Source organism: Phyllopteryx taeniolatus, chromosome 5 (genome assembly GCF_024500385.1).
Source record: "Phyllopteryx taeniolatus isolate TA_2022b chromosome 5, UOR_Ptae_1.2, whole genome shotgun sequence".
Lineage (NCBI taxonomy): Eukaryota > Metazoa > Chordata > Actinopteri > Syngnathiformes > Syngnathidae > Phyllopteryx > Phyllopteryx taeniolatus.
Window position 1 is genome coordinate 21,246,540 of NC_084506.1, and position 23,928 is coordinate 21,270,467.

General features: G+C 41.1%; 1 protein-coding gene across 3 annotated transcripts; it reads left to right on the forward strand.

Moving 5' to 3' along the window:
- Positions 1–3,693: 3,693 nt before the first annotated feature.
- LOC133478185 (overexpressed in colon carcinoma 1 protein homolog) lies at positions 3,694–23,111 on the forward strand. Of its 3 annotated transcripts, none has more exons than XR_009788616.1 (6): positions 3,694–3,902; positions 8,829–8,853; positions 9,635–9,670; positions 14,107–14,295; positions 15,526–15,558; positions 17,612–23,111. XR_009788616.1 is itself a non-coding variant. In XM_061773928.1 (6 exons), exons 1-5 carry the CDS (start codon positions 3,860–3,862, stop codon positions 15,528–15,530), a joined length of 186 nt encoding a protein of 61 aa, XP_061629912.1. In that variant the 5' UTR covers positions 3,710–3,859; the 3' UTR covers positions 15,531–15,558; positions 17,612–23,111. The 3 variants fall into 3 exon arrangements, 2 of the variants coding, with proteins under 2 accessions (XP_061629912.1, XP_061629911.1); XM_061773928.1 differs by having other exon boundaries at positions 3,710–3,902; positions 14,107–14,183; XM_061773927.1 differs by lacking the exon at positions 15,526–15,558 and having other exon boundaries at positions 3,710–3,902; positions 14,107–14,183.
- The last annotated feature ends 817 nt before the right edge of the window (positions 23,112–23,928 follow it).

Genomic DNA, 23,928 nt, shown 5'->3' on the forward strand with positions numbered 1-23,928 from the left:
CCTTCAGAACTTTAATTTTGACTATTATAACTATGCAGATGACACACAGTTACATCTAGCAGTCTCTCCAGATGACTACAGTTCAATTGCGGTGTCACTGTCTAAAACAGATAAATATCTGGATGAGCCAAAATTTACTTTAATTATACCACAACAAAACTGAGATAATTGTTTTTGGCAATAAAATAAAGAGAATTGCTGTTAGTAAATACCTAGAGTCATTCTCTTTAAAAACCAAAGCCCAAGTCTGAAACCTTGGTGTTTTGATAGATTCCGACCTGACTTTCAACAGTCATATCAAATCAATGACTAAAACTGCCTTCTACCATCTGAAGAACATATCCAGAGTGAAGGGTTGCATGTGTCAAGCAGACTAGGAGAAGCTCATCCATGCTTTTATCTCAAGTAGACTTGACTATTGGAATGGTCTTCTGACTGGACTCCCTAAAAAGAGCATTAAACAGCTGCAGCTCATTCAGAATGCTACAGCTCGGGTTCTGACCAGAACAAAGAGTTCGGAGCATATTACGCCAATTCTAAAGTCTTTACACTGGCTTCCAGTCAGCGTTAGAATAGATTTTAAAGTTCTGCTACTGGTCTATAAATCACTAAACGGTTTGGATCCTGAATACATGAATGAAATGCTAATGGAATATAAACCCAGTCGGGCTCTGAGATCTGACAGACTCAGGTCAAATAGTGGAGCAGAGAGTCCAAAGCAAACATGGTGAAGCAGCATTTAGCTATTATGCTGCACACAAATGGAATAAGTTGCCAACAGCCGACGTCAGCCCCAAGTCTGCATGTTTTTAAGTCCAGGTTAAAAACTCTTTTTTCCCATGCTTTATAGAGCATTCCCACTTTTAAATGATATTTCTTGCACACTGTTTTAATTGTATTTTTATTTTATTTTTTCCTCTTTGTTTTAAACGTTTATAAGCTGTTTTTTTATTTGTTTTTAAATGATTTTAATCATGTAAAGCACATTGACTTACCTTGTGTATAAAATGCGCTATATAAATAAATTTGCTTTGCTTATTTCATTATGGTGGTACTTGGAGAGCTATTTTTCTGGTTGTACTTGGTGTAAAAGGTTTGAGGACCTCTGCATTAGATGTTAGTAGGAGGTACTAAAGGAGTTATTGGTGTCTTATCTCTTTGTGGCATCTAAGCTTACGTTACAGGAGCAATGGGGGGGGGGGGGGGGGAAATAACATTCTTTGCATGATCTGAGATGTTTTGGGCGCACTAAAGGAGTTATTGGTGTCTTTGTCTCTTAAGTTACAGGAGCAATAGAGAAAACTAACATTCTTTGCAGTATCTGAGATGTTTTGGGCCTCAATAGAATTGCAATGCAAATGCTGCAGGGTAGCTGTTAATAAAAGAAGACAAGTCTGGACAAGCATGCAGCACACACACAGCCTGGTCTGAAGCACCGTTCCTTCCTTCCTCCCCAGTGGACGGCTTGGCGCTGGCGGTTTAATTGGTTACTTGGTGGTTCCGAATCAGATGACCGTGATGATTAGGTACAGTATTTGCTGGCACGCCTCAACATGGGCATAAAAAAGATGTGCTTACTGCCGATGGAAAAATCCAATTTCAAACAAAGCAGCAATTCATCCAAGCACAGGAGACCATTTGTACGTAATTTGGAGAATCTGACTTCTCGTGTTAGACATAAAAAAATCAAAAACAATATTTTCATATTACTGTATATCTGACGCAACAAGTCAAATTAGGCCAAAGTCTTTTTCAGCGCTCTAAATTTTGCAATTATTGTTCCCTGTAAAAGCAAGAACAGTACATATTTAAAAGAGGACATGTGATGTAAAAATTACTTTTTCATTGCTATGCTATTGCTAACTATACAAATAGTTGGGTCTCTGGAGTGAGTAAACAACCAAGTAAATCATTTGTCATGTGACAATTTCTGAAAATGTGTCTGTGAGCTAGTTGTTCTGCACATCTGGCCCACAGTTACATGACAGTTAGGCTAATTTACATAATAACCGCCCCCACACTGAGTTTCCCCTGCTCTAAGGCCAAAAGGTAAGCAGAGCTGCGTTGAGTTTTGTTGGATGTAGGTTAGATTACACAGCGTTAGCTTCAGAAAAGAGGCGCTTATACTTAATTGGCTGGTGAAGTTGTCAATGGTAGGGTGGATTTGTGTTTGGTCATGGGTCAAGGTACCACCCACGCGCGTGCGCGCGTGCACACTCACACACACGCACACACACAGTGAATTGCTGCCTCCACAAGTTAAGATTTGTATATTTTTTCCCACTCGAAGCAACAGCCGGCAACAGTACACATTCGCCGGCAAGAGAATGAGACCCAGCCCGCCAAGCATCACAGATGAAGAACGCACAAACTCATCGGCTGGAAACCAAAACTCCACCAGGGGGTTTGAGGATGGTATTTTCTCACAGGTATGTACCGGTAATTTTTTAAAATTTATTTTATTATTACTATTTTTTTTTGGTGGGTGAAGTTGTTTTTCAGCAATTTAGACAAATAATGGCTGCTCTACTCGTTAATGTCAGCTGTACTGCATGTTATCCATTTCAGCATCAACATAGCATGCCTGTGCCATTAATCCGAGCAACAGAAAAGTTGCTTAGTTGCTTAATTTGCCAGTCCCTCAATGATCATGTTGTCCGAATTTCCCCCATGTGTATTTTTTAATCAACTTACCTTTTAAAACGGAAACAACATCCTTTTTACAACTGACACATTACACATTCAAACTAAGGCGGGAGACAAGGTTAAAATCATCATTTAGGCCACCCTGTTTTCTCAATCGTGCTAACTTGGTCAACATACAGTAGAAGGGTTTGTTAACTAGTTGTGCCATTGGAGAAAGAAGAGAGAGGAAGAACAATCAAAACATACTGTACATGAACAGTCATGAAATTTGACCTCTGCTTTTAACCCATCACAGTAGTGAACGCCGCAAACACACTTAGTGGCCACCCACTGGAACAGGTGGGTACTTTAAAAGAAAGAAAAGCTAAGGCTTTTGCCTTAGCACATGTACTGTACTTCAAAGTCTATAAGTCTACAGGCCTAAAGTCGGCTCCACCCAGTCATCATGGTAACGGAAGCCAAAGTTGCTATTGGCCTAGCAGGAAATAAATGTTTGAAAACAAACAGTTCTAAAAGATTGAATGCACTTCCGTTAAACTCAAAAGTTAAGTTCAACTGAATTGAACTGAATTGTACTTAACAAATGTACAGGATTAAAAAAAAAAAAAAAAAAAAGTTTAAACTACTGTAACATTATGCACAGTTTGAATGTTGAATTCAGTGATTCTTTGTGTATTGCTAGCGGTGTGCGCACCACACTTTTTGAGAATCAGTGTCATAGCAGTGAGGTCGAAGACTGAAAACGTTTTGTCACGGCTAGACACTCGGCCTTCATGTGCTGTTGTCCTCAGTGGTCATGTGTACGCATGTCCATTTGCTCTAAGAACAATGATGTATGTACGGATGCGTGGAGTTTTAACATAAAATGGAGGCTCTCCATTGGTTAGTTCTCTGCACACGCGCCCCTTCTGGTTTCCAGGGCAACCGTGTCAGGGTGTAACAGACGAGCAAATCACATTGAGGCAAAGCATCTTTCTCTCTTCCCTCTCATCCACTGTACCCCCCCAACACACATACACAGACACTCCCCTCCCCAGCATGTGTATAAAAGCCCCTCGCTCTGTGCTTCCTGGCTTACTCTCAGCGTAACCGTGGGAGACGCTTCCTTGACCTTCCCTCTCCTCCTCTCCTGATGTGTTGCTCCTTTTTCACCACCTCCTCGTCGCCGGGCGTCTGACGCTCACGTTTGGACGACGGCTGCGTCCATGCAAAAATGGGTTGTGGCAATTCGTCGGCCGCCAGCACCTCGGGAGGGGGTGAGTGTTTTTTTTTTTGCTTGCTTTTTTTATGGGAATGTGAGACACGATCAGAGGGGAGAGTTGTCAGTGTGTCTGCACCAAAGCTGGAAGGTGATTAGAATCTAAATGAAGTGCGTGGGGCTTGGAGTCACCGATGAATGAATAGAAAACATTTGCATGTGGAATATGTCTACTTTGACTTCTAGTGATCCAAATTATGTAGTTAAATTGCATATTGAATGTTTCAGCCTGTGTTCTTTCGGAAAACATAATTCAAAACCAGGTTTCATTCATAAAAATACTATGTTGAATGTTTTTTGTTTTGTTTTTGACACACATTCATTCACCCAAACGTCTTGTCTTCATCAGCTGTATTGATTTGATTCAACCTCTAAATCTATCCATCAATCATTTAGAAGTTGGACCCTGAATCTTATCAAGATATTTTGGACAATTGTTCATATCCAACTTTGTGGGAACAGTTTTGCAAAGTCCTATCTGTTCCACTGTCCACAATGGCCATGCTTAGAGGAGTTTGGTGTGAGAAAATGCCCATCAAACACCTTTGGGATGAACTAGACCAGAGATTGGGCTGAGTTTTTTTTAAATTTTCAACAAAATGACAACTAGGGTTAGGCATCGAGACTAATGTTCCGCCCGTCCGTCCGTCCGTCCGTCTGTCCATCCATCTTCCTTACCACTTATCCTCACTAGGGTCACGGGCTGCTGGAGCCTATCCCAGCAATCTTCGGGCGGGAGGGGGGGTACACTCTGAACCGGTCACCAGCCAATCGCAGGGCACATAGAAACAAACAACCATTCGCGCTCACATTCACACCTACGGGCAATTTAGAATCTTCAATCAACCTACCACGCATGTTTTTGGGATGTGAGAGGAAACCGGAGTCAGTCATTCATTAATTCGATCATTCATTCATCCATCCATTCATTCATTCATCTTCCGTATAGCTTCTCCTCACTAGAGTCGTGGGCGTGCTGGAGCCTATCCCAGCTGACTATGGGCGAGAGGCAGGGTACACCCTGAACTGGTCACCAGCCAATCGCAGGGCACATAGAAACAAACAACCATTCGCAATCACATTCACACCTACGGGCAATTTAGAGTTTTCAATTAACCTACTATGCATGTTTTTGGGATGTGGGAGGAAACCGGAGTGCCCGGAGAAAACCCACCCAGGCATGGGGAGAACATGCAAACTCCACACAGGTGAGGCCGGATTTCAACCCGGATTCTCAGAACTGTGAGGTAGACATGCTAACCAGTCGTCCACTGTGCCGCCAGCGGGGGCGTCAATTTAAAAAAAATTCAGGGCTTACCCCTATTACTGTAATTTCAGTGCGTCAAAGACAAACTTGTTCTTGAGAGTTTATCCACTTGCTAAGAAATGAACCACAGATGGGTTATTGTCACAGAATGTTCATGGAACATGGCAGCAAAGTTTTGTGACTCGCCATAAAACACGGAAACGCCTTTAACTCAATTTCACAAGGTCAGAGCCTGACCAAATGCCTTGTTGGTGATAAATGAGTCGATTTCTTGGCATACTGTATGACCACAGTCAAAATCAGACCATTTCTTTGTCAGCGGAGCAGCATGCTCTGTAGTGTTGTTACACACATTGGTGTTTTTCAACCTAATAATCAAATCGTACATCATTCCGGAAGTGCAGCGGCTGAGTCACGCATGTCAATCTTTTCAATTTCAAGCCATGGTCTTCATGGATTCAAGTGACCCACCCAGGCACACACTGTACTGCTCATCCTTCCCCTTATTTCCGAAGATGCGATTCCTGAGATATGAATGAGCTTTTGTTTGGCCTCTGAATGGGCCGCTGTGTCATTGTCAGCAGACTTCTTTTTTGACAGCTGTAAGGGAAATTCACTCTTTTCCCACGTACGCAAACACTTCTTATTTGTAGTAATAGATAAATTTCTTGTTGGGTGTTTTTCTTATGGGCTGTATGTTGTGGTGTGGCTCGTGTTCAAGTTATGCACTTTTATCTTGAACCTAAATAGATTGGGTGGTTCTAGTGGTTCAACGCAGACTGAGCTGTGAAATATCACTGGGATAAGCGAGGGCATCATTTGAACTCACCCAAAACGTTTGATATCTCTTGGGATCAGATCCATATACAGGGTATATATATATATATATATATATATATATATATATATATATATATATATATATATATATATATATATAGAAAGAGAGAGAGAGAAGTAAATGTTCAATATTTGTTAATATCACCTCAATTTAAAAAAAAAAAATCTGCTATTGAGTGGTAAATGTGTTTATCCAAACCTTTCACAGATTTTAAAAGTGATGTAGCAAAGACCAATACCTTGACTTACGTTGTCAATTTGAGTTTTTGGTGTTACAAGTCATCAATTTTTTTGCTTTGTGCTGAAAAGAAAATGGAACAATTAAAGAAGTGAAATGCCCTCGTATGTGGACTAGGAAAGCCAGAGTCGCCCATGCACTTTCAGCCAATTACTGAATGGGACAAACCATCCACCGCACAAATACAAAATGAGAACACTCGCAAGGAGCTGGTTTAGGCCACAACTCAGACGCTCGCAGACTAACCGACTGCATCCCCTCACTGCACTTGCTAGGCCATGCCCCTTAGAGGCTCACATGTAACACAAATACTACAATACGTGCAGTAATTACACTTTATGAAACCAGTTTATTTTATTACTTTTTGTACAATACAGTGTTATTTTTCTTGAATAAAACTGCAGAAAAAAATAGTGGTGGTTCAATGGCATTTTTAATTTATTTCAATGAGGAGAATAAACCACAGAAGGAATTAAACTCATGGAGCAAATTAACTTCTTGAGTCAAGGTAACACGGTACTCAACTCATTTAGTGCCAAAGACTTATTCATACGTTTTCACTAATCCATCTATCCAAATTCTTGCTCTAAGCTGTTTTGAGAGGGTGGCAAGTGTGTTGTAGTTCTTGATCCTTGCGGTAATTTGACTGAATAAAATGACGTCTCCATTAAAAAGTGCCTCCAACACTTCACAACAGTTGTAGCCTTTGTGCTGAAATGCGAGGGTGATGTGGAACTGTGGTTAAACCAATCAGGAACTTGACTCCAAGCTCAACAAGTCTGGGAACTGCCCTGTCCAAATATTCCTAAATCAATGCCAAGTGAGGCTTCCTGTGACATTAAGTGCTTTTTATAATAGCTAACATAGACCCACAGACCCATCGCCGTACCTCACTCTTAAGAGGGGCGCATAAAATTCATGGGGAGGGACAATTATTATTACCCTTACAGACAGTACCTATTTTTTATCATCCTGTTGCCTACTGTATTCGCAAAGCACTGATGTGTGTAATTATCATGTTAAAACTAACCAACAGTAAGTATGACCAGCTACAAGAGCAGTTCTCATAATTTAAGATATCAATATCCACAAAACAATGAGATGGAACAGCTTGTGCAGTTTCAGGGCTCCACACAGGGACATCCATTAGCCAACACATACGCACAGACACGCGCACACACACTTCAAACCTACTTTAAGTGTGCGTCAATGTAGCGTTGGGTGGCGTCTCTCCGCGCTGAACCTCCTCATCAACGCATCCTTCCAATCAGATTGAAATGCTCAGTGCTGCCCCCACATGTTGTGGCACAACCACATCATGACGTCCTTTTCAAAAGCAAGCTGAATCAGCTGGGCCTTGTGTCTGGGCAGTGTGTTATGCGCCGGCGCGCCGAGTTTTCACACACTGCCGTAGAAGCTCCTAAAGTTAGGGCAAGTGTGCAGGCTGTCACCACAGTCGGCATACCTAGCTTACAGTGCACATTTGAATGTGCTAGGTATGTTAGCTATTGACCATTTTCCATCTTGGGGGGGAACCGGAGTGTTGTTTTCAGCACACAACGAGCCACAGTACTGTATATTCTGATGCAACTACTGTAGCGCTGGTTGAGTTTTCAACCACTTGCGTACATAAGTAATTAATAATGATCACAAGATTCAAATTCCGTTTCTTTTATGGTATGACACAGCGATTCTCGATGCTATTTGTTCGCCCATCTGCGGCGTTTTGCATTGTGTTAGCATTAAGCTATCTGAAGGCAAGGTTGTGCGGTTGTTTTAAATACACAGCATATAAATTGTTTTGTTTTACGTTTAGTTGGACCGTAAACTTCAACTGGGAATGTCAATAAACAGCTTGAAGCCTCTTTTTCTTATCAAATGTTCGCTACGTACAGTATCTTCCTAACTGATGCGTTTTGTGAAGTGAGTTGAGTTCCTCCAATTTGTGCCCGCTAGTCAAAGCAAAACATCGTCTGAATGACGGCTTGTATATGTTGAAAGACTCGGAAGTCCTGTCACTCATACCTCAGGGCACCACTGTATTGACTCTTGTATAATGGTGCTTTTAAAACCACCGTTTCTCTCAAACACAATTAAATACCTTAGAGCACAGGTGTCAAATTGGTGGCCCGGAGGGACAGATCTGGCCCGCCACTTCATTTTATGTGGCCCGCGAGAGTGTGCATCGACTTTGTGTTTCTTGCTTAAATACCAAAATTCCAAATTGGGTTCACTTTTAAACATATTGAGATATTGCAAGCATTTTGTTTTTACCAACCCCACTTTTAAAATACAATTTATTCATACTGTAGTTGAACAAACAGTTTTTACTGGCTTTTGATTTCAAAAGTAATTATCCATTAATTTGTGTATATGTAATAATATGAGGCAATCATACATTCATATGAGTTTGCAGCGATAACGGCCCTCCGAGTGGAACCATAACTGCGATTTGGCCGTGACAAAAATGACACCCCTGCCTTAGAGGGTCCTTTAGTAAACACTGTGCAATGAATAGTTTACGAGGCCTTCAATACTTAATGAACAAAGATTAAGTTTCTCTCTTCCTTCACTTTCAGGGCCAGCCGAAGCCTCCAGGGATGTGTGAGTACATCGATCACCACGTCTTTCTCCTGGCACTGCTCATTAGAAAATAATATTTGTCACATAATTAACTTTAGATCGTTTTAACGCAAGGCAGACAAGCGTCTGCCCTGACCCGTAAATGCATTTATTAATTGCTTATAGTCACATGCCCACTTGATAAAAGCAGCCAAATGACCAATGAAAATAAATTAAGGATATGTGAGCATGAAAGCAGATTGTTTGTCCTATCTTACATAGGGCAGCCTGTCCTTTTGCTTTTAATAGGCGGCGTTTATTAAAGCCTGGGGATGGGTTTTGTGTTTCCTGGAATCAGTTTGTGCGCACATATCTGTGTGTGTGTGTGTGTTTGCTGATTTGTTTGTATATACAGTACAGTACTACGTGCAGTGTGTGTGTTCCTTGATAAACATCAGAGCTGCACAGCACGCATGAGAGCTGACAGCAGCATGTTAAGACCGCGCTGCACAGCAAAATATCACCAAACACACACACACACACACAGTATAAAACACAAGATTAAAGAGAATAGTACATCCCTAGAGTGAATTATTTGATGTCATTACACTGCAGTAAAAGTGACATTCTGCAGGTCCAGGTTTTGCATAGAAGGAGACAATTATAAATTAATGAATACACCCATAAATAAGCCACCCAGACTCATAACAGGCTGCTTAATCCGATCATCAAGCCTACTTGTTGCTAACGCTGGCGTAAATCTCACAAGTCCACTCGTGTGGATGGGGGGATGCTTTGAGCTGACATGTCTTCTCTCAATCAGGACAGAAGATCCCTTGGCAGACGATGAGAAAAGAAGGTACCTTTGACTTCTAACGCAATTAAACATGGTCTCGTCTCACATTATTTAAACTTCTTATCACATGCAATAATAACTCTTTTGCTGTTGTATTCACAATGTTCTACAACTGGGATTCGAGCTATGTTTCCATCAAAGAGTATAGTGGCGTTTTTATACTTCTCCGTCGACCAATCGACAGTTTGGCTCCACCCTTCTAGTAGGGTGCAGTCGCTGACAGTGGAAACCCTAAAGTGGAAAGATTAGGAGGTTGTGCAATTTTAAATTTGAACAAAATTTCCAGGGAAATGGGCCTCTGTGAGATGATAGTTAGTATACAACACAGGAATCTCTGTTCAGCGTGCATCGAATGATTTACACTTAGCTATTTCTTTGTTTGCTTTGCAACCCTTATGCCATATCTCAAAAAGGGTTGCTAAGAGATGAATATACACGGAAGACTCATTCATTCATTCATTCAGTCATCTGCCGTACCGCTTATCCTCACAAGGGTCGCGGGTGTGCTGAAGCCTATCCCAGCTGACTCGGGGCAGGAGGCGGGGTACACCCTGAACTGGTCGCCAGCCAATCGCAGTGCACATATAAACAACCAACCATTCGCACTCACATTCACACCTACGGGCAATTTAGAGTCTCCAATTAACCTTCCATGCATTTTTGAGGGATGTGAGAGGAAACCGGAGTACTCTAAAAAGAGTATCAGATCGAGTGATGAGGCTGAAACTTGACATTGAGGGTGTTATGTATAATGTGATTAGTGGCTATGCCCCACAGGTAGGATGTGACCTAGAGGTGAAAGAGAAATTCTGGAAGGAGCTAGACAAAGTAGTTCTGAGCATCCCGGACAGAGAGAGAGTCGTGATTGGTCCAGATTGTAATGGACATGTTGGTGAAGGTAATAGGGGTGATGAAGAAGTGATGGGTAAGTACGGCATCCAGGAAAGGAACTTGGAGGGACAGATGGTGGTAGACTTTGCAACAAGGATGCAAATGGCTGTAGTGAACACTTTTTTCCAGAAGAGCCACGAACATAGGGTGACCTACAAGAGCGGAGGTAGAAGCACGCAGGTGGATTACATCTTTTGCAGACGATGTAATCTGAAGTAGGTTACCGACTGTAAGGTTGTGGTCGGGGAGAGTGTGGCTAGACATCATAGGATGGTGATGTGTAAGATCACTCTGGTGGTGGGGAGGAAGATTAAGAAGACAAAGACAGAGCAGAGAACCATGTGGTGGAAGCTGAGACAGGACGAGTGTTGTGCAGCTTTTCGGGAAGAGGTGAGACAGGCTCTCGTTGGACAGGAGGAGCTTCCAGAAGACTGGACCACTGCAGCCAAGGTGATCAGAGAGGCAGGCAAGAGAGTACTTGGTGTATCTTCTAGCAGGAAAGGAGAGAAGGAGACTTGGTGGTGGAACCTCACAGTACAGGAAATCATACAAGGAAAAAGGTTATCTAAGAAGAAGTGGGACACCTGAGAGGACCGAGGAGAGCCGAAAGGAATACATTGAGATGCGATATAGAGCAAAGGTAGAGGTGGCAAAGGCCAAACAAGAGGCATATGATGACATGTATGCCAGGTTGGACACTAAAGAAGGAGAAAAGGATCTATAGAGGCTGGCCAGACAGAGGGATAGAGATGGGAAGGATGTGCAGCAGGTTAGGGTGATTAAGGATAGAGATGGAAATATGTTGACTGGTGCCAGTAGTGTACAAGATAGATGGAAAGAATACTTCGAGGAGTTGATGAATGAGGAAAATGAGAGAGAAGGGAGAGTAGAAGAGGCAACTGTGGTGGACCAGGAAGTGGCAATGATTAGTAAGGGGGAAGTTAGAAAGGCATTAAAGAGGATGAAAAATGGAAAGGCAGTTGATCCTGATGACATTCCTGTGGAAGTATGGAAGCATCTAGGAGAGGTGGCTGTGGAGTTTTTGACCAGCTTGTTCAATAGAATTAGAGAAGATGCCTGAGGAATGGAGGAAAAGTGTGCTGGTGCCCATTTTTAAGAACAAGGGTGATGTGCAGAGCTGTGGGAACTATAGAGGAATACTTGATGAGCCACACAATGAAGTTATGGGAAAGAGTAGTGGAGGCTAGACTCAGGACAGAAGTGAGTATTTGCGAGCAACAGTATGGTTTCATGCCTAGAAAGAGTACCACAGATGCATTATTTGCCTTGAGGATGTTGATGGAAAAGTACAGAGAAGGTCAGAAGGAGCTACATTGTGTCTTTGTAGACCAGCCTATGACACAGTACCCAGAGAGGAACTGTGGTACTGCATGCAGAAGTCTGGAGTGGCAGAGAAGTATGTTAGAATAATACAGGACATGTACGAGGGCAGCAGAACAGCGGTGAGGTGTGCTGTAGGTGTGACAGACGAATTTAAGGTGGACGTGGGACTGCATCAGGGATCAGCTCTGAGCCCCTTCCTGTTTGCAGTGGTGATGGATAGGCTGACAGATGAGGTTAGACTGGAATCCCCGTGGACCATGATGTTTGCAGACGACATTGTGATCTGCAGTGAAAGCAGGGAGCAGCTGGAGGAACAGTTAGAAAGATGGAGGCATGCACTGGAAAGAAGAGGAATGAAGATTAGCCGAAGTAAGACACAATATATGTGCATGAATGAGATGGGTGGTGGGGGGAGAGTGAGGCTACAGGGAGAAGAGATAGCAAGGGTGGAGGACTTGAAATACTTGGGGTCACCCGTCCAGAGCAATGGGGAGTGTGGTCAGGAAGTGAAGAAACGGGTCCAAGCAGGTTGGAACGAGTGGAGGAAGGTGTCAGGTGTGTTTATGTGACAGAAGAGTCTCTGCTAGGATGAAGGGCAAAGTTTATAAAACAGTGGTGAGGCCAGCCATGATGTACGGATTAGAGACAGTGGCACTGAAGAGACAACAGGAAGCAGAGCTGGAGGTGGCGGAAATGAAGATGCTAAGGTTCGCTCTCGGAGTGACCAGGTTGGATAAAATTAGAAATGAGCTCATCAGAGGGACAGCCAAGATTCGATGTTTTGGGGACACAGTTAGAGAGAGCAGACTTCGATGGTTTGTACACAGCCAGAGGAGAAATAGTGAGTATATTGGTAGAATGATGATGAGGATGGAGCTGCCAGGCAAAAGAGCCAGAGGAAGACCAAAGAGAAGGTTGATGGATGTCGTGAGGGAAGACATGAGGACTGTTCGTGTTCGAGAGGAGGATGCAGGGGAGAGGCTTACATGGAAAAGGATGATGCGCTGTGGTGACCCCGAAAGGGACAAGCCGAAAGGAAGATACACATGTATAAGTTAAGAATGTTCATAAAAGAAAAAAAAAAAACAGACACCACTCAATTTCACATTACCCTTTGGCCTTAAAAAGTCAACAGTGACAGTAATAAATGCTAAAATGTTAAAACATTGCATGTAATGTTGGCAAACGTTTTATGATGGCAACAGTGTGATACTAAATTCTCTTATTTCCTATGGGAAAGATTAGAGCAGTGTCCCAGAATGAACTGTTGGATGGTTAAGGTTCCGTTGTTATTCTCTATAACAGTACTGCTTGGTGGGAACATGGCCTTATGTTAAAGATGATTACACCGTGGGAGGGCAAACATTGATGCTAAAGGGCTACATTTGATTTTTAAAATAGACAGATGGGCTGGGTCATTCGTGGATGAGGTAAAAAAAAAATAATAATAATAATAATTTTAAAGTTATGTAAATGTAAAATAAAATGTGTGGATGAAGTATGTAAAATAGTTTAAGAATAAATTTTCAATTCTAATATTTATAATTGGTGGCACGGTTGCCGACTGGTTAGAGCGTCAGCCTCACAGTTCTGAGGACCCGGGTTCAATCCCCAGCCAGTGTGGAGTTTGCATGTTCTCCCCGTGCCTGCGTGGGTTTTCTCCGGGCACTCCGGTTTCCTCCCACATCCCAAAAACATGCATTAATTGGAAACTCTAAATTGCCCGTAGGCATGACTGTGAGTGCGAATGGTTGTTTGTTTCTATGTGCCCTGCGATTGGCTGGCAACCAGTTCAGGGTGTACCCCGCCTCCTGCCCGATGACAGCTGGGATAGGCTCCAGCACGCCCGCGACCCTAGTGAGGAGAAGCGGCTCAGAAAATGGATGGATGGAATATTTATAATTCATCATAATTAATTAACCAAATATTTAATCAAATAAATTAATCATTGTAAAATGTCTACATAACATTTTAATTAATGTAATAATTGTCCTTATTTTCAAATTTGTTTGCAATAAATCTTTTAACAAATTATTTTATGAGACAAATGAATATAAAATAGAACAAATAAATAGATTTTAATTAACCTATAACGGCGGGGGGGGGGGGGGGGGGGGGGGGACTGTTAAATTAATGCAATGATTATTGCAGGACTCTTGATAATGTAATATAATGATGACAATACTCATCTCCTCTCCACTCAGGAATTATGGTGGCGTGTACGTGGGTCTCCCAGCAGACTTGACCACGGTGGCCACTCATTCCAGGTCAACCCAAAAAGGTAGCCCCCTGTGTAAAAAAATAAAATAAATAAACTATGAGGCTCTCACTGGACAAATGAGGACAACCAGCTAAGAGACCTTTACGTCTGTCAGTGTGTGCTAAGCCACAAGGTCTGAAGCGTGTTTGTCTTAACGTAGTCTTTACTCTAATGTTGTTTTTCATGACTGTAATCACAACATCAATCTGCTTTCCTCCCTTCTTGGTTAAGTGTGGTGGCATTGTTTTTTGGCCAAGACATTTGAAAGCATCATATTTGTTCTTGTAACTTGAGAATCGATGTTCTGGTGTCGGCGATATCGATATTTCAGTAACGGTTCACACATGACTTCTATAAACGCTGCTTAATATGTCATGGTAATCATCCACGACCATGTAATTATGACTTGCTGTGTTGTGATCTTATGCATGAAAATTGCTTTTTCAATGCACGATCTCATCCTTGATTCCCTCACAGTTACACATTTAATTTCATTGATTGAGTTTGCATCCGTAGCGATAGTGATGCTCCTAAATTGTTTAGCAGAATAACATGGGCATGAGGCAGCACCAGGGTTCAATCCCCGGCCCCGCCTGTGTGGAGTTTGCATGTTCTCCCCGTGCCTGCGTGGGTTTTCTCCGGGCACTCCTGTTTCCTCCCACATCCCAAAAACATGCGTGGTAGGTTGATTCAAGACTAAATTGCCCTTATGTGTGTACGTGAGTGTGAATGGTTGTTTGTTTATGTGTGCCCTGCGATTGGCTGGCGACCGGTTCAGGGTGTACCCCGCCTCCCACCCGAAGATAGCTGGAATAGGCTCCAGCTTACCCGCGACCCTAGTGAGGAGAAGCGGTAAAGAAAATGAATCAATGAATGAATGAATGGGTACGTAAGAGCACAGTAAATTACAAGAATATAGCCATATTTAAAAAACATGCATAATATTATGATACTAAAGTTGGATTTTTTTTAAATAAAAGCGTAATAAGGTGTACCCCGCCTCCTGCCCAAAGATAGCTGGGATAGGCTCCAGCACTCCCGCGACCCTAGTGAGGATAAGCGGCTCAGAAAATGGATGGATGGATGGACATTGGCATGAATCAGTGTTCATTCAACCAATAGTCTCAGACATGGCCAAGAATTTGTAGTGTATTCAATTAAATATAGGTCGAACATGATTTGCAAATCATTGTATGCTGTTTTTAATTATGTTTAACACAACGTCCCAACTTCATTAGAATTGGGGTTGTACATATAATAATGTGCTGAACAGCAACAATGACCTATTTTTAAAAATGTTTATTGAGTGAACCAAATATTGTGCCATTATTTGTCTAGTGACTGATCGTCTGCCTTCTTACAGACTAGCGCAGTCAATGAATTGGACACAACAGAGGTACGTGCACCATGTTCAATCAGATGTCATTCAAAATCACTCGCAGAAGTTCCTGTAAGAGTACTATGACCAATAAACTAAAAAAAAAAAAAAAAAAAGTTAGAAATTAATGGTTATTTCCCTGACATTATAACAATAATTGAAGACATTTCATAAAAACATTGTTAGAAAAATGCTACAGGTACAGTAGTTGAACATACAATACTAGTGTAAGACTGTCATTCTACTAGTGCGCTCTAGTTATTCTACTAGTGTGCTGAATTGTTTTACTAGTGAGGGCAAAGAGCATACTGTACATGGCCCTTAAACTGGATATGGAATAAATGCTGAAATGGGTTTCCACCTACGGGCAATTTAGAGTCTTCAATTAACCTACCACGCATGTTTTTGGGATGTGGGAGGAAACCGGAATACCCGGAGAAAACCCACGCAGGCATGGGGAGAAAATGCAAACTCCACACAGGCGGGATTTGAACCCCAGACCTCAGAACTGTGAGGCAAATGTGCTAACCAGTTGTTCACTGTACAGCCCCATACATACAGTAGCAGCAAAAAAATGTTGTTAGCAAAAAGCAGAATGTGACGCCCTACGCCAGATTTTGTATGCCGATTTATATACACTTATGAAAGAAATCACATTGTTTTAAAAATTGTCTATAATTTATATGATAACGTCACCAACAAAATACATTTAATTATTCCAATTTAAAATAAAAAAATCAAAAGCCCAATAGAAACTAGACTTTACCCCGATCTGATCGGTGTGATCGGTATCGGACGATAATTAGATCAGCTGATCGGCTTTCATATCATAATTCACAGATCCGATCAATGACGTAGTACTGTAACTATCTGACGGCCAATAAAGTATTTTCAATCTTGTCAGTGGAAAAACACATTGTCAGTATGGGAGTATTTTGCAGTGTCTCAGACAAACAACACGTTAGTTATTTGCAGTCTGTGCACAACTGAAGTACTTCGTGGGGAACGTCATCTAAATGCTTCAACACAACAAATTTGATCGGGCACCTGAAGAATATACACAAGGAGGAGCATGCCGCGTTCAAGCAACGCAGCGTGGGGAACGGGGGGGGGGGGGGGGGGGGGAAGCCTAATGGACACAAACTCTGGACAACACCCGTCCATATAGCCGGGACAGTGAGAAAGTTAAAGTAAGCATGTCCTTAACAGTATTTATTAAATAATTTAATTGTAAAAATAAAGTAATTAAATTACATTAAGTTAGCACCCATTATTTCTGTCATGTTGTAATGTTGATGTGACCAAAACTTATGTCAGTGGCCAAGCCTCGAATGCCCCCTAGAGGTCATTGATGTTTTCACTTTTGTCTAAAATGCTAAAGAATCATTTTGAGCTGGGATGAGCTCGATCACGATGGCGACCCTAGTGAGGATAAGCAGTACAGAAAATGGATGGAAGGATAGATACAGTACTCAGTATACAGTACACAAGTATATACAATAAACGAACAAGTCATGTAAATGGACACATTACTCCATCTTGTGATCGGATCGGTGTTCGGTTATCGTTTTTTTAAACTTGCTGATCGATGATCGGCCTCAAAAATCATGATTGTGTAAAGCCTAATAGAAACATGTTGTTAACTATACATGTATGTATTCTATTGTGATTTGTATATTAGATTAGATACACCTTTATTGTTATTACAATGAAATGTTGACTAGGAGATACAAAGAAGGAGTCAACTGCAGTGTAATACGGAATGTGGGCATGCTAAATAATGGAGCATTAATAATAATCATGTGTACTTTAACACTGGTGTAAAGTTTTAAGGCTATGACATCATTTTGAGCTGTAGTTCATAATTTGATCTAGGCAATTATTATAAGGATATTCTTAGCCAGGGTCGGTTTTGACTGAGAATATAATTGAACATACTATGTGTGCATGGAAAATAAACTGCATGGAGGGTTAATTGGATAACCAGAATATTGAATACATGCTCAACTGGCTTGCCATAGAAATGGATGGATGGCAGTCTTCCAACAACTTGTATTGCTCGTCTTGACAGGCAACCTGAATATTCACCTTGAGGCACCCCCGACCGACTCCCCCTTGGATGTGCCGTGACCTCACCGACTGATGGGTCAGCCCTCTTAACGCGCCGCTAGAGTCGAGATGCAGACATTTCGTCACGTCGCCAAAGACGACGCTGTGTCGTCGACTCGTCACGGGAGGCAAAGCCACACACCATGGAACTCTATGGACGCCATCCATAATCATCCTTCAACAATAAAAAGATGGGCATGGAAGTGGACAAGCGCCCTCTTGGGGACTGCAAAGCACCAGCGGGGGCACAGACCGTCATGACGGCCATCTTGGCGTGTCAGTCACAGTTATGAAATGTTGCCGGCCAATTAAATTATTATTATTTTTTCCTCATTAGCACTGCAAATTGCAATCACCACATTAGTGACTCACTGTGCACCTCGGAGAAACCAAGAATGAGGAGGTCCTTCACGCTACGCTCACAGGCCACAATATTAGGTACACCTGCACATTCTCCAACAAGGGGTGAAAAAGACAAATATAAACAAAACAAACTTAAAAAGTCATAAAATAAATTCAATTATTGGGAATTTTGTGCACCCACACCCTGTATGTGCGCATTTCGACATTTGCGCATCTATTTGGATGTGGCCGTCGTACATCCGATCTTTTTGGCTTTGACTAACAAGTAAAAATGTTCCACACGAGCGTTGTATGGTGGGAGCTAACACAACGCAATTCACAAGAAGTCGTTTGGCAGATAGTGAACCATTCTTAAAAAAAAAAGAAAAAAAAAACATTGTTTAACACCACTACCAGTTGAAGTTGACTGTCAAACTAAACATCAGACAAAGAGAATCACACATTGCATATTTAAAACAACCACATAACTGCCTTAAAATCTGATAGCTTAATGCTAACACATAATGGGAAATTCCGTAGACTGGCTAACGAATAGCATCTATGTGGCTGTGTTGTAACGCTTGAAGCAACGGATATTCGAACAAAAACAGCAACAACACGTGTAGAAAGACAATATAACAATACACACAGGCATATTTTCTTCATCCTCTGTGAAAAACAGCAAATATTATTGCAGCGAACTGAGGCACAATAGTTGAAAAACACTTCTTACATTTGTCTGCATGATGGTATAATACTGCCCCCTGGTGGCCAGGTAATGGACACCAGAAGTAGCGGCAATGAAATAATAATGATGCACAGTTTAATTCCTTACATTCTGTTTAAGTTACTACTACAGTATATGGTTTTAGAAGGTACAATATTATAGAGTGCCATTTTTCATATTAAAAACACAACAATTGTGTTCAAAAAGGTCAAAAATATCAAAAAGGTCATGCATGCAATTACAACCACCATAATAAACATATTGGTAAAAAGTAATATCTTGCTGATCAAATCAATCAAACCTGAGCAAGATCTAATTAGCGTGCCCTAGTGTACCTAATGTTGTGGCTGACGAGTGAACACTAAAGAGCTAAACCAAGGACGTACGACATTTCTGAATGTCCCTGTGATGGGTTCTCTCTACCTCCTATTACCTTTGTGAAAGTAGTCCCATATAAAAAAAAAAAAAAAAAAAAACCAGTGACCTTGTAATATGTTCTCTTAACGTCACATGGACGTGACAAAACTGTAATCAGGTGGCTGAGAGTAGAGAGAAACACAAGAGAGGCACGTATGCCAGACACACCAAGACTTTATCATCTCCACTTAATAATAGCTGTCATCCTCACAGGATCAAAGGTTGTCTTATTGTTAACAATGAACAGAACAACAGCCTTCTGCCACGCATGTGTCTCAAATTTAAATATGAAACATTTACAAAACAATTTTGAATGGTTAGGGTACATTTTCAAGCACATTTTAAATAGTTTTTAATTACATGATTATCTAAATATTGGCCTTTGTTCTGTTTTCATTTTTTTATCATTACCACTATAGTTATGAAAATGAACCTGGTGAGAAAAAACTCTAAGGATGTCTGGAAGCAGTACCATTATTCTCTGATTATAGGAGAGAAATTTCATGGTGGCACTTGTCTTATATTGAGGAGTCAGTTTTGACTGAATATGAATCCTTGCCCTATAACGTGTTTTGCGGTGGTTCACTATGGACAGCATCATTTGGCCAAACTGTCGAGGAAAACAGTGACGGGCTGTGCATTCGGTCCCAGGGCCTTCAGTGGGGACTTACCCGACTTAACTCATTCACTGCCAGCCTTCCCAGTTAACATGGATATTTGACTTCTAAAGCGGTCAATGGCAGGGAATGTGTGAATCCACTTTTGCACCACAATTATAGTAATCAATAATACACAAAAACACAATACAACAGCATGCAAATGTGCCATATACATCGTCTGGAGCAGTCAAGATTTTTTTTTTAATTCAATAAAATCCATCATACCAAAGATACGGCTTATTAAATGTAATCATGTGTGCAGATCGCTGGACTGATGTTTCGCTAGTCAAACTTGCCTTGCTCTGAACAACCAATCGAAGGATGGGAAAATGCTGATGCTATCGTGGGCCAGCTAGCTGAATTTGAAATCTGATTGGTTAAAGAAACAGTTCCGTTGCTAATATAATTTCAATTACATCAGCCAGCGGTACTGATTCTAAAGGCCGTGGCTAGATTAGACTGACATGACAGTGCACAGAGGCTGAAATCTGATTGGACGAGAAAAAGTAAACATCCACCAACAACCAAAAGAGAAAAGCTTCAAAGTGAAGCGATTAGTTCAATGTTTCCCTGCCTTTATTGAGCCAAGGCAGATATTTTGTATTTAAAAAAAAATCTCACAGCACACCACCAAAGAAAAATGTCACAAAAAGTATATACCCCTAAATAATGATGACTCACTAATTCACTTAATGTGCAGAATCTGGGCCTGTTTAGTTGGACACAAAGCTGTTATGCTGTTGTATGACTGGCAACAGGTAGAAATAAACGTTAATCGTACCTTCTGCCATCTAGTGGAAGAGCATTTAATCGTTCTGCCTGTCATTATATCTCGCTGGCAAAGATGGACGAACACAGATATATTTTTTGATCAATAAGGTTAAATTGGATAATTTCCTGATGTATACCTCAAGATCTCTGATGGGACACCGGTTGGGAGTTACTGGCATAAATCTTTGGGAACAAGTTGATACAATTTCAAGGAACATATATTAAAAGTTTAGGTTGTAAATGTAGGTCAGTGCTTCTGACAGTGAAAGGTCAGCAGAAAAGGCCTGGGTGCCCCTGAACGCACACCACTGCAAAATATAAAAAGTCATCTTCTTTATACTCGAAAATACACACAAAAACATATTTCAAGGTCAAGATTATCGTCAGCCAGGCTCTTGACAGCCCACCTCTAATTGAATGTACCGTCAAGCACTCAGTAGGAAGAGGAGGACGGTGGAATTAGGCCAACTTTAAACACTTGAGACTCAAGTGATGCTTCTCCCCTACCCGCTAGACAAAGCCCGACCAGTCGTTGGAAAAATCAGGCACTGGCCAGGCTAACATGAGCAATCATTGGGCTCGCAATGTAGTAGCAAACACTGTGTTGGTAGAAGCAGAACGTAGTACAGACCTGAAATAGTTTGTTTCAGCACTCCCTTGCTGATTCATTACTGCCGCCAAACAGGAAAAGGCAAATGGCAAGAGGTGTTGTTTTGATCATTTGCTTGCTTGTTTGTTGGAATTGTTAGTCCCACCCAACAATGCAAATGGTCAAATTGCACAATGGTAGATATTGTCTTAGGCGTAGCCTGCTTGGTAACAGATGGATGTACAAGCTAAAAAACAACCAATACAAATAGGATATTTTTTTTTTTTTTTCATTTTCGGATGAAAGCTTTGCTCCTGAATCTGAAATGGTACTGGCCTGTTGTCTAACACAGTCTTTCCTACCTTTTATTGCTCCGAGGCACATATTGTATTTTTTTTTTTACATTAGAACATTCTCTTATCAAATGTCAAAAATAGTGTACTATAGATAATGAAATAATGATGATCTCATGATGATCACAAATTGACTTGGTGAGAAATCTGGGTCGGCACTGCAAAAACTGGACTAATAGAGCAAGGAAAAAAGTCATGAAATTTTGAAAATAAAATTTAATTTTGGCAAAATTATCTGTCAATAGAACATGAAAACTTGATTTAGCAAGGTTTCGGATGGCCTCACAAACCTGCACTGATGTCATAAAACAAGCATATTGATTCTACTTTAATAATTTCATATATTCATAACAAATGTATAATTACATTTCAGATTATATGTAATGGGACCACTGTACAACAAATATTGCGATTTTTAAAAACTTTTTTTCCATCTTTGTTTGATTCTGAATTAAACGTTTGCCCCTGGCCCAGAATTCAAAATGGTGCAGTCCTGTCGTTTTACGTGATCCTCTGTAGAGGATTTATTTCAGTATTTTTTTCCACTTTTGATTGAAATTTGTGTGTGTGTGTGTGTTACAACTTTTGACTTGCTTGAGGAATGTTTTCTCTTTCTGCCAGTTGAGTAACATTGTCATTTTAGTTGAAACAGGTAGTAGCCTGCTAACTACCAAACAGATGGACAAATACCAATTCAGCGCTCCCCACTTTCATCTTCTGTTTGAGAATTGAATTGTCTTTTTTCAACATTTGAGCTTCATGGAAATCAATGGAATGGTACTATGTTACGTAACAGACGGGCAAACAAACAAACACAAATACGGCACTCTACGATTTGTTCCCCCACTCTTGTGACCAGTTCAACCATGGCGATCTGTGCTCGACTGAGTGCCTTTCGAGTCTGTTACCTGCTTTTGGCTTCTGTCTCTCCCAGTTCCATCAACCGCTTCGCTTTGCCCTTTAAGATGGCTCCTGTTGTCTATGATGAATGTCACCACCATTGGCCTGAACACAGGGGAGCAGAATGTGGAATGCGAGTCACAGTCTGACGTCTTCAGAGGTTTTCCTGGTGGTTATTTTTAGGACTAATTTACATAGTGAAATAGCCTCGAAACATTGTTTTTATATCACATTGTCTGGTTTCTTTTTTCTTTTTTTTAAGTCGTGAAATTGTGTGGTCATTTGTACAAGAGGCTGTTCTTAGACAAATAAGTAGGACTTTGTAATAACGGTTACGCATTAAAACGTGTAGAAAATCTTCTAAATAGGCGTGATTTAAGACAAAAACTGTCCTGTGTAAAACTTTGGTCATAGTTTTGCCTTAAATTCTCATGATTTAGAAAAATAAATTCTCAAAACTGTTTTTCCCTTTTCCAGCAATGTTTGTGGAATGTGTTTTGTGGACAGGATGGAGCGCTTTTATGAGTGTTCAGTAGTGCATCTTAGCAACACAGTCCTTTTTGTATGATTTGTGACAAAATTCTCACGAGAACCCACTTGTCATTGTTGATGGTGATGGAACAACAAACTCCTCAACATTGTCAACCCATTCACAATGACCTGGAATGAATTATTTATGATTAAAGACTTTTATATTGTCTGTGCTTTGTGGTGGTTATTGACCAAGGTCTTTCCCAAACGTATCAGTCCCGTGCGATCGATTGATATACTCGACGCTTGAGGGGATTATGAGAGCTTGCTGAGGTGTCGCAGAGGGACAAAATCAAGCGAGAATCGTCGCTGGAGAACATCTGTCATGACTGAATATGCGGGAGTCTCAGTGCGCCATCAATCACAGTGGAAATTTACTATGTTGTAGGAGCGTGCAGTGGCCATGGAATGAGGGGCTGGTGGATGTGACAAGGCGTGAAAGGTCCACTCTCTCAATGCACAGCGGTAAGCCTCTCTGAGGAGCCTGCCCTGAACAGCATTATGCCATACTAGTTGGCTGTGCAAGCCTCCTTAACAAGCCACCATGGGACAGCAAGACCAGGAAAAGTCAGTAGTGAGCATACATGAAAAGTTGTGACTGTTCTGTTTCATTCTCATTCAGTGTTTTTGTAACCCACAAAGACAAAGAAGCTAACATACATGTTAAAATATAAAAACATAAAGACAATTTAGTATCTATAGAAAGTAACCTACATGTTTTTGTAAACATCATAGACAATTTAGTCACCAATGAAGATTTGTAAAGACTGAAAAAAGTGAATGAGTTTTTAATGAAACTAATGTTTTTGTAACCCACAACGACAATTAAAACTGATTCACTGCCAGGCCTCCATGTTAACATGGATATTTGAATTCAACAGCCGTCAATGGCAGTGAATGAGTTTTAAGTCTTTAAAGAAGCGAACATATATGTATTTGTAAACACCAAAGACAATCAGTGTCATATCCTGTTTTGTTTGCTTGTTTCCT

Excerpts from the sequence above, each read along its gene's own strand:
- LOC133478185 (XM_061773927.1), top strand. The coding sequence starts at position 3,860 with ATGGGTTGTGGCAATTCGTCGGCCGCCAGCACCTCGGGAGGGG. Across the intron at positions 3,903-8,828 it reads CGCCAGCACCTCGGGAGGGG|GGCCAGCCGAAGCCTCCAGG; the intron begins GTGAGTGTTTTT and ends CTTCACTTTCAG. Across the intron at positions 8,854-9,634 it reads GCCGAAGCCTCCAGGGATGT|GACAGAAGATCCCTTGGCAG; the intron begins GTGAGTACATCG and ends TCTCTCAATCAG.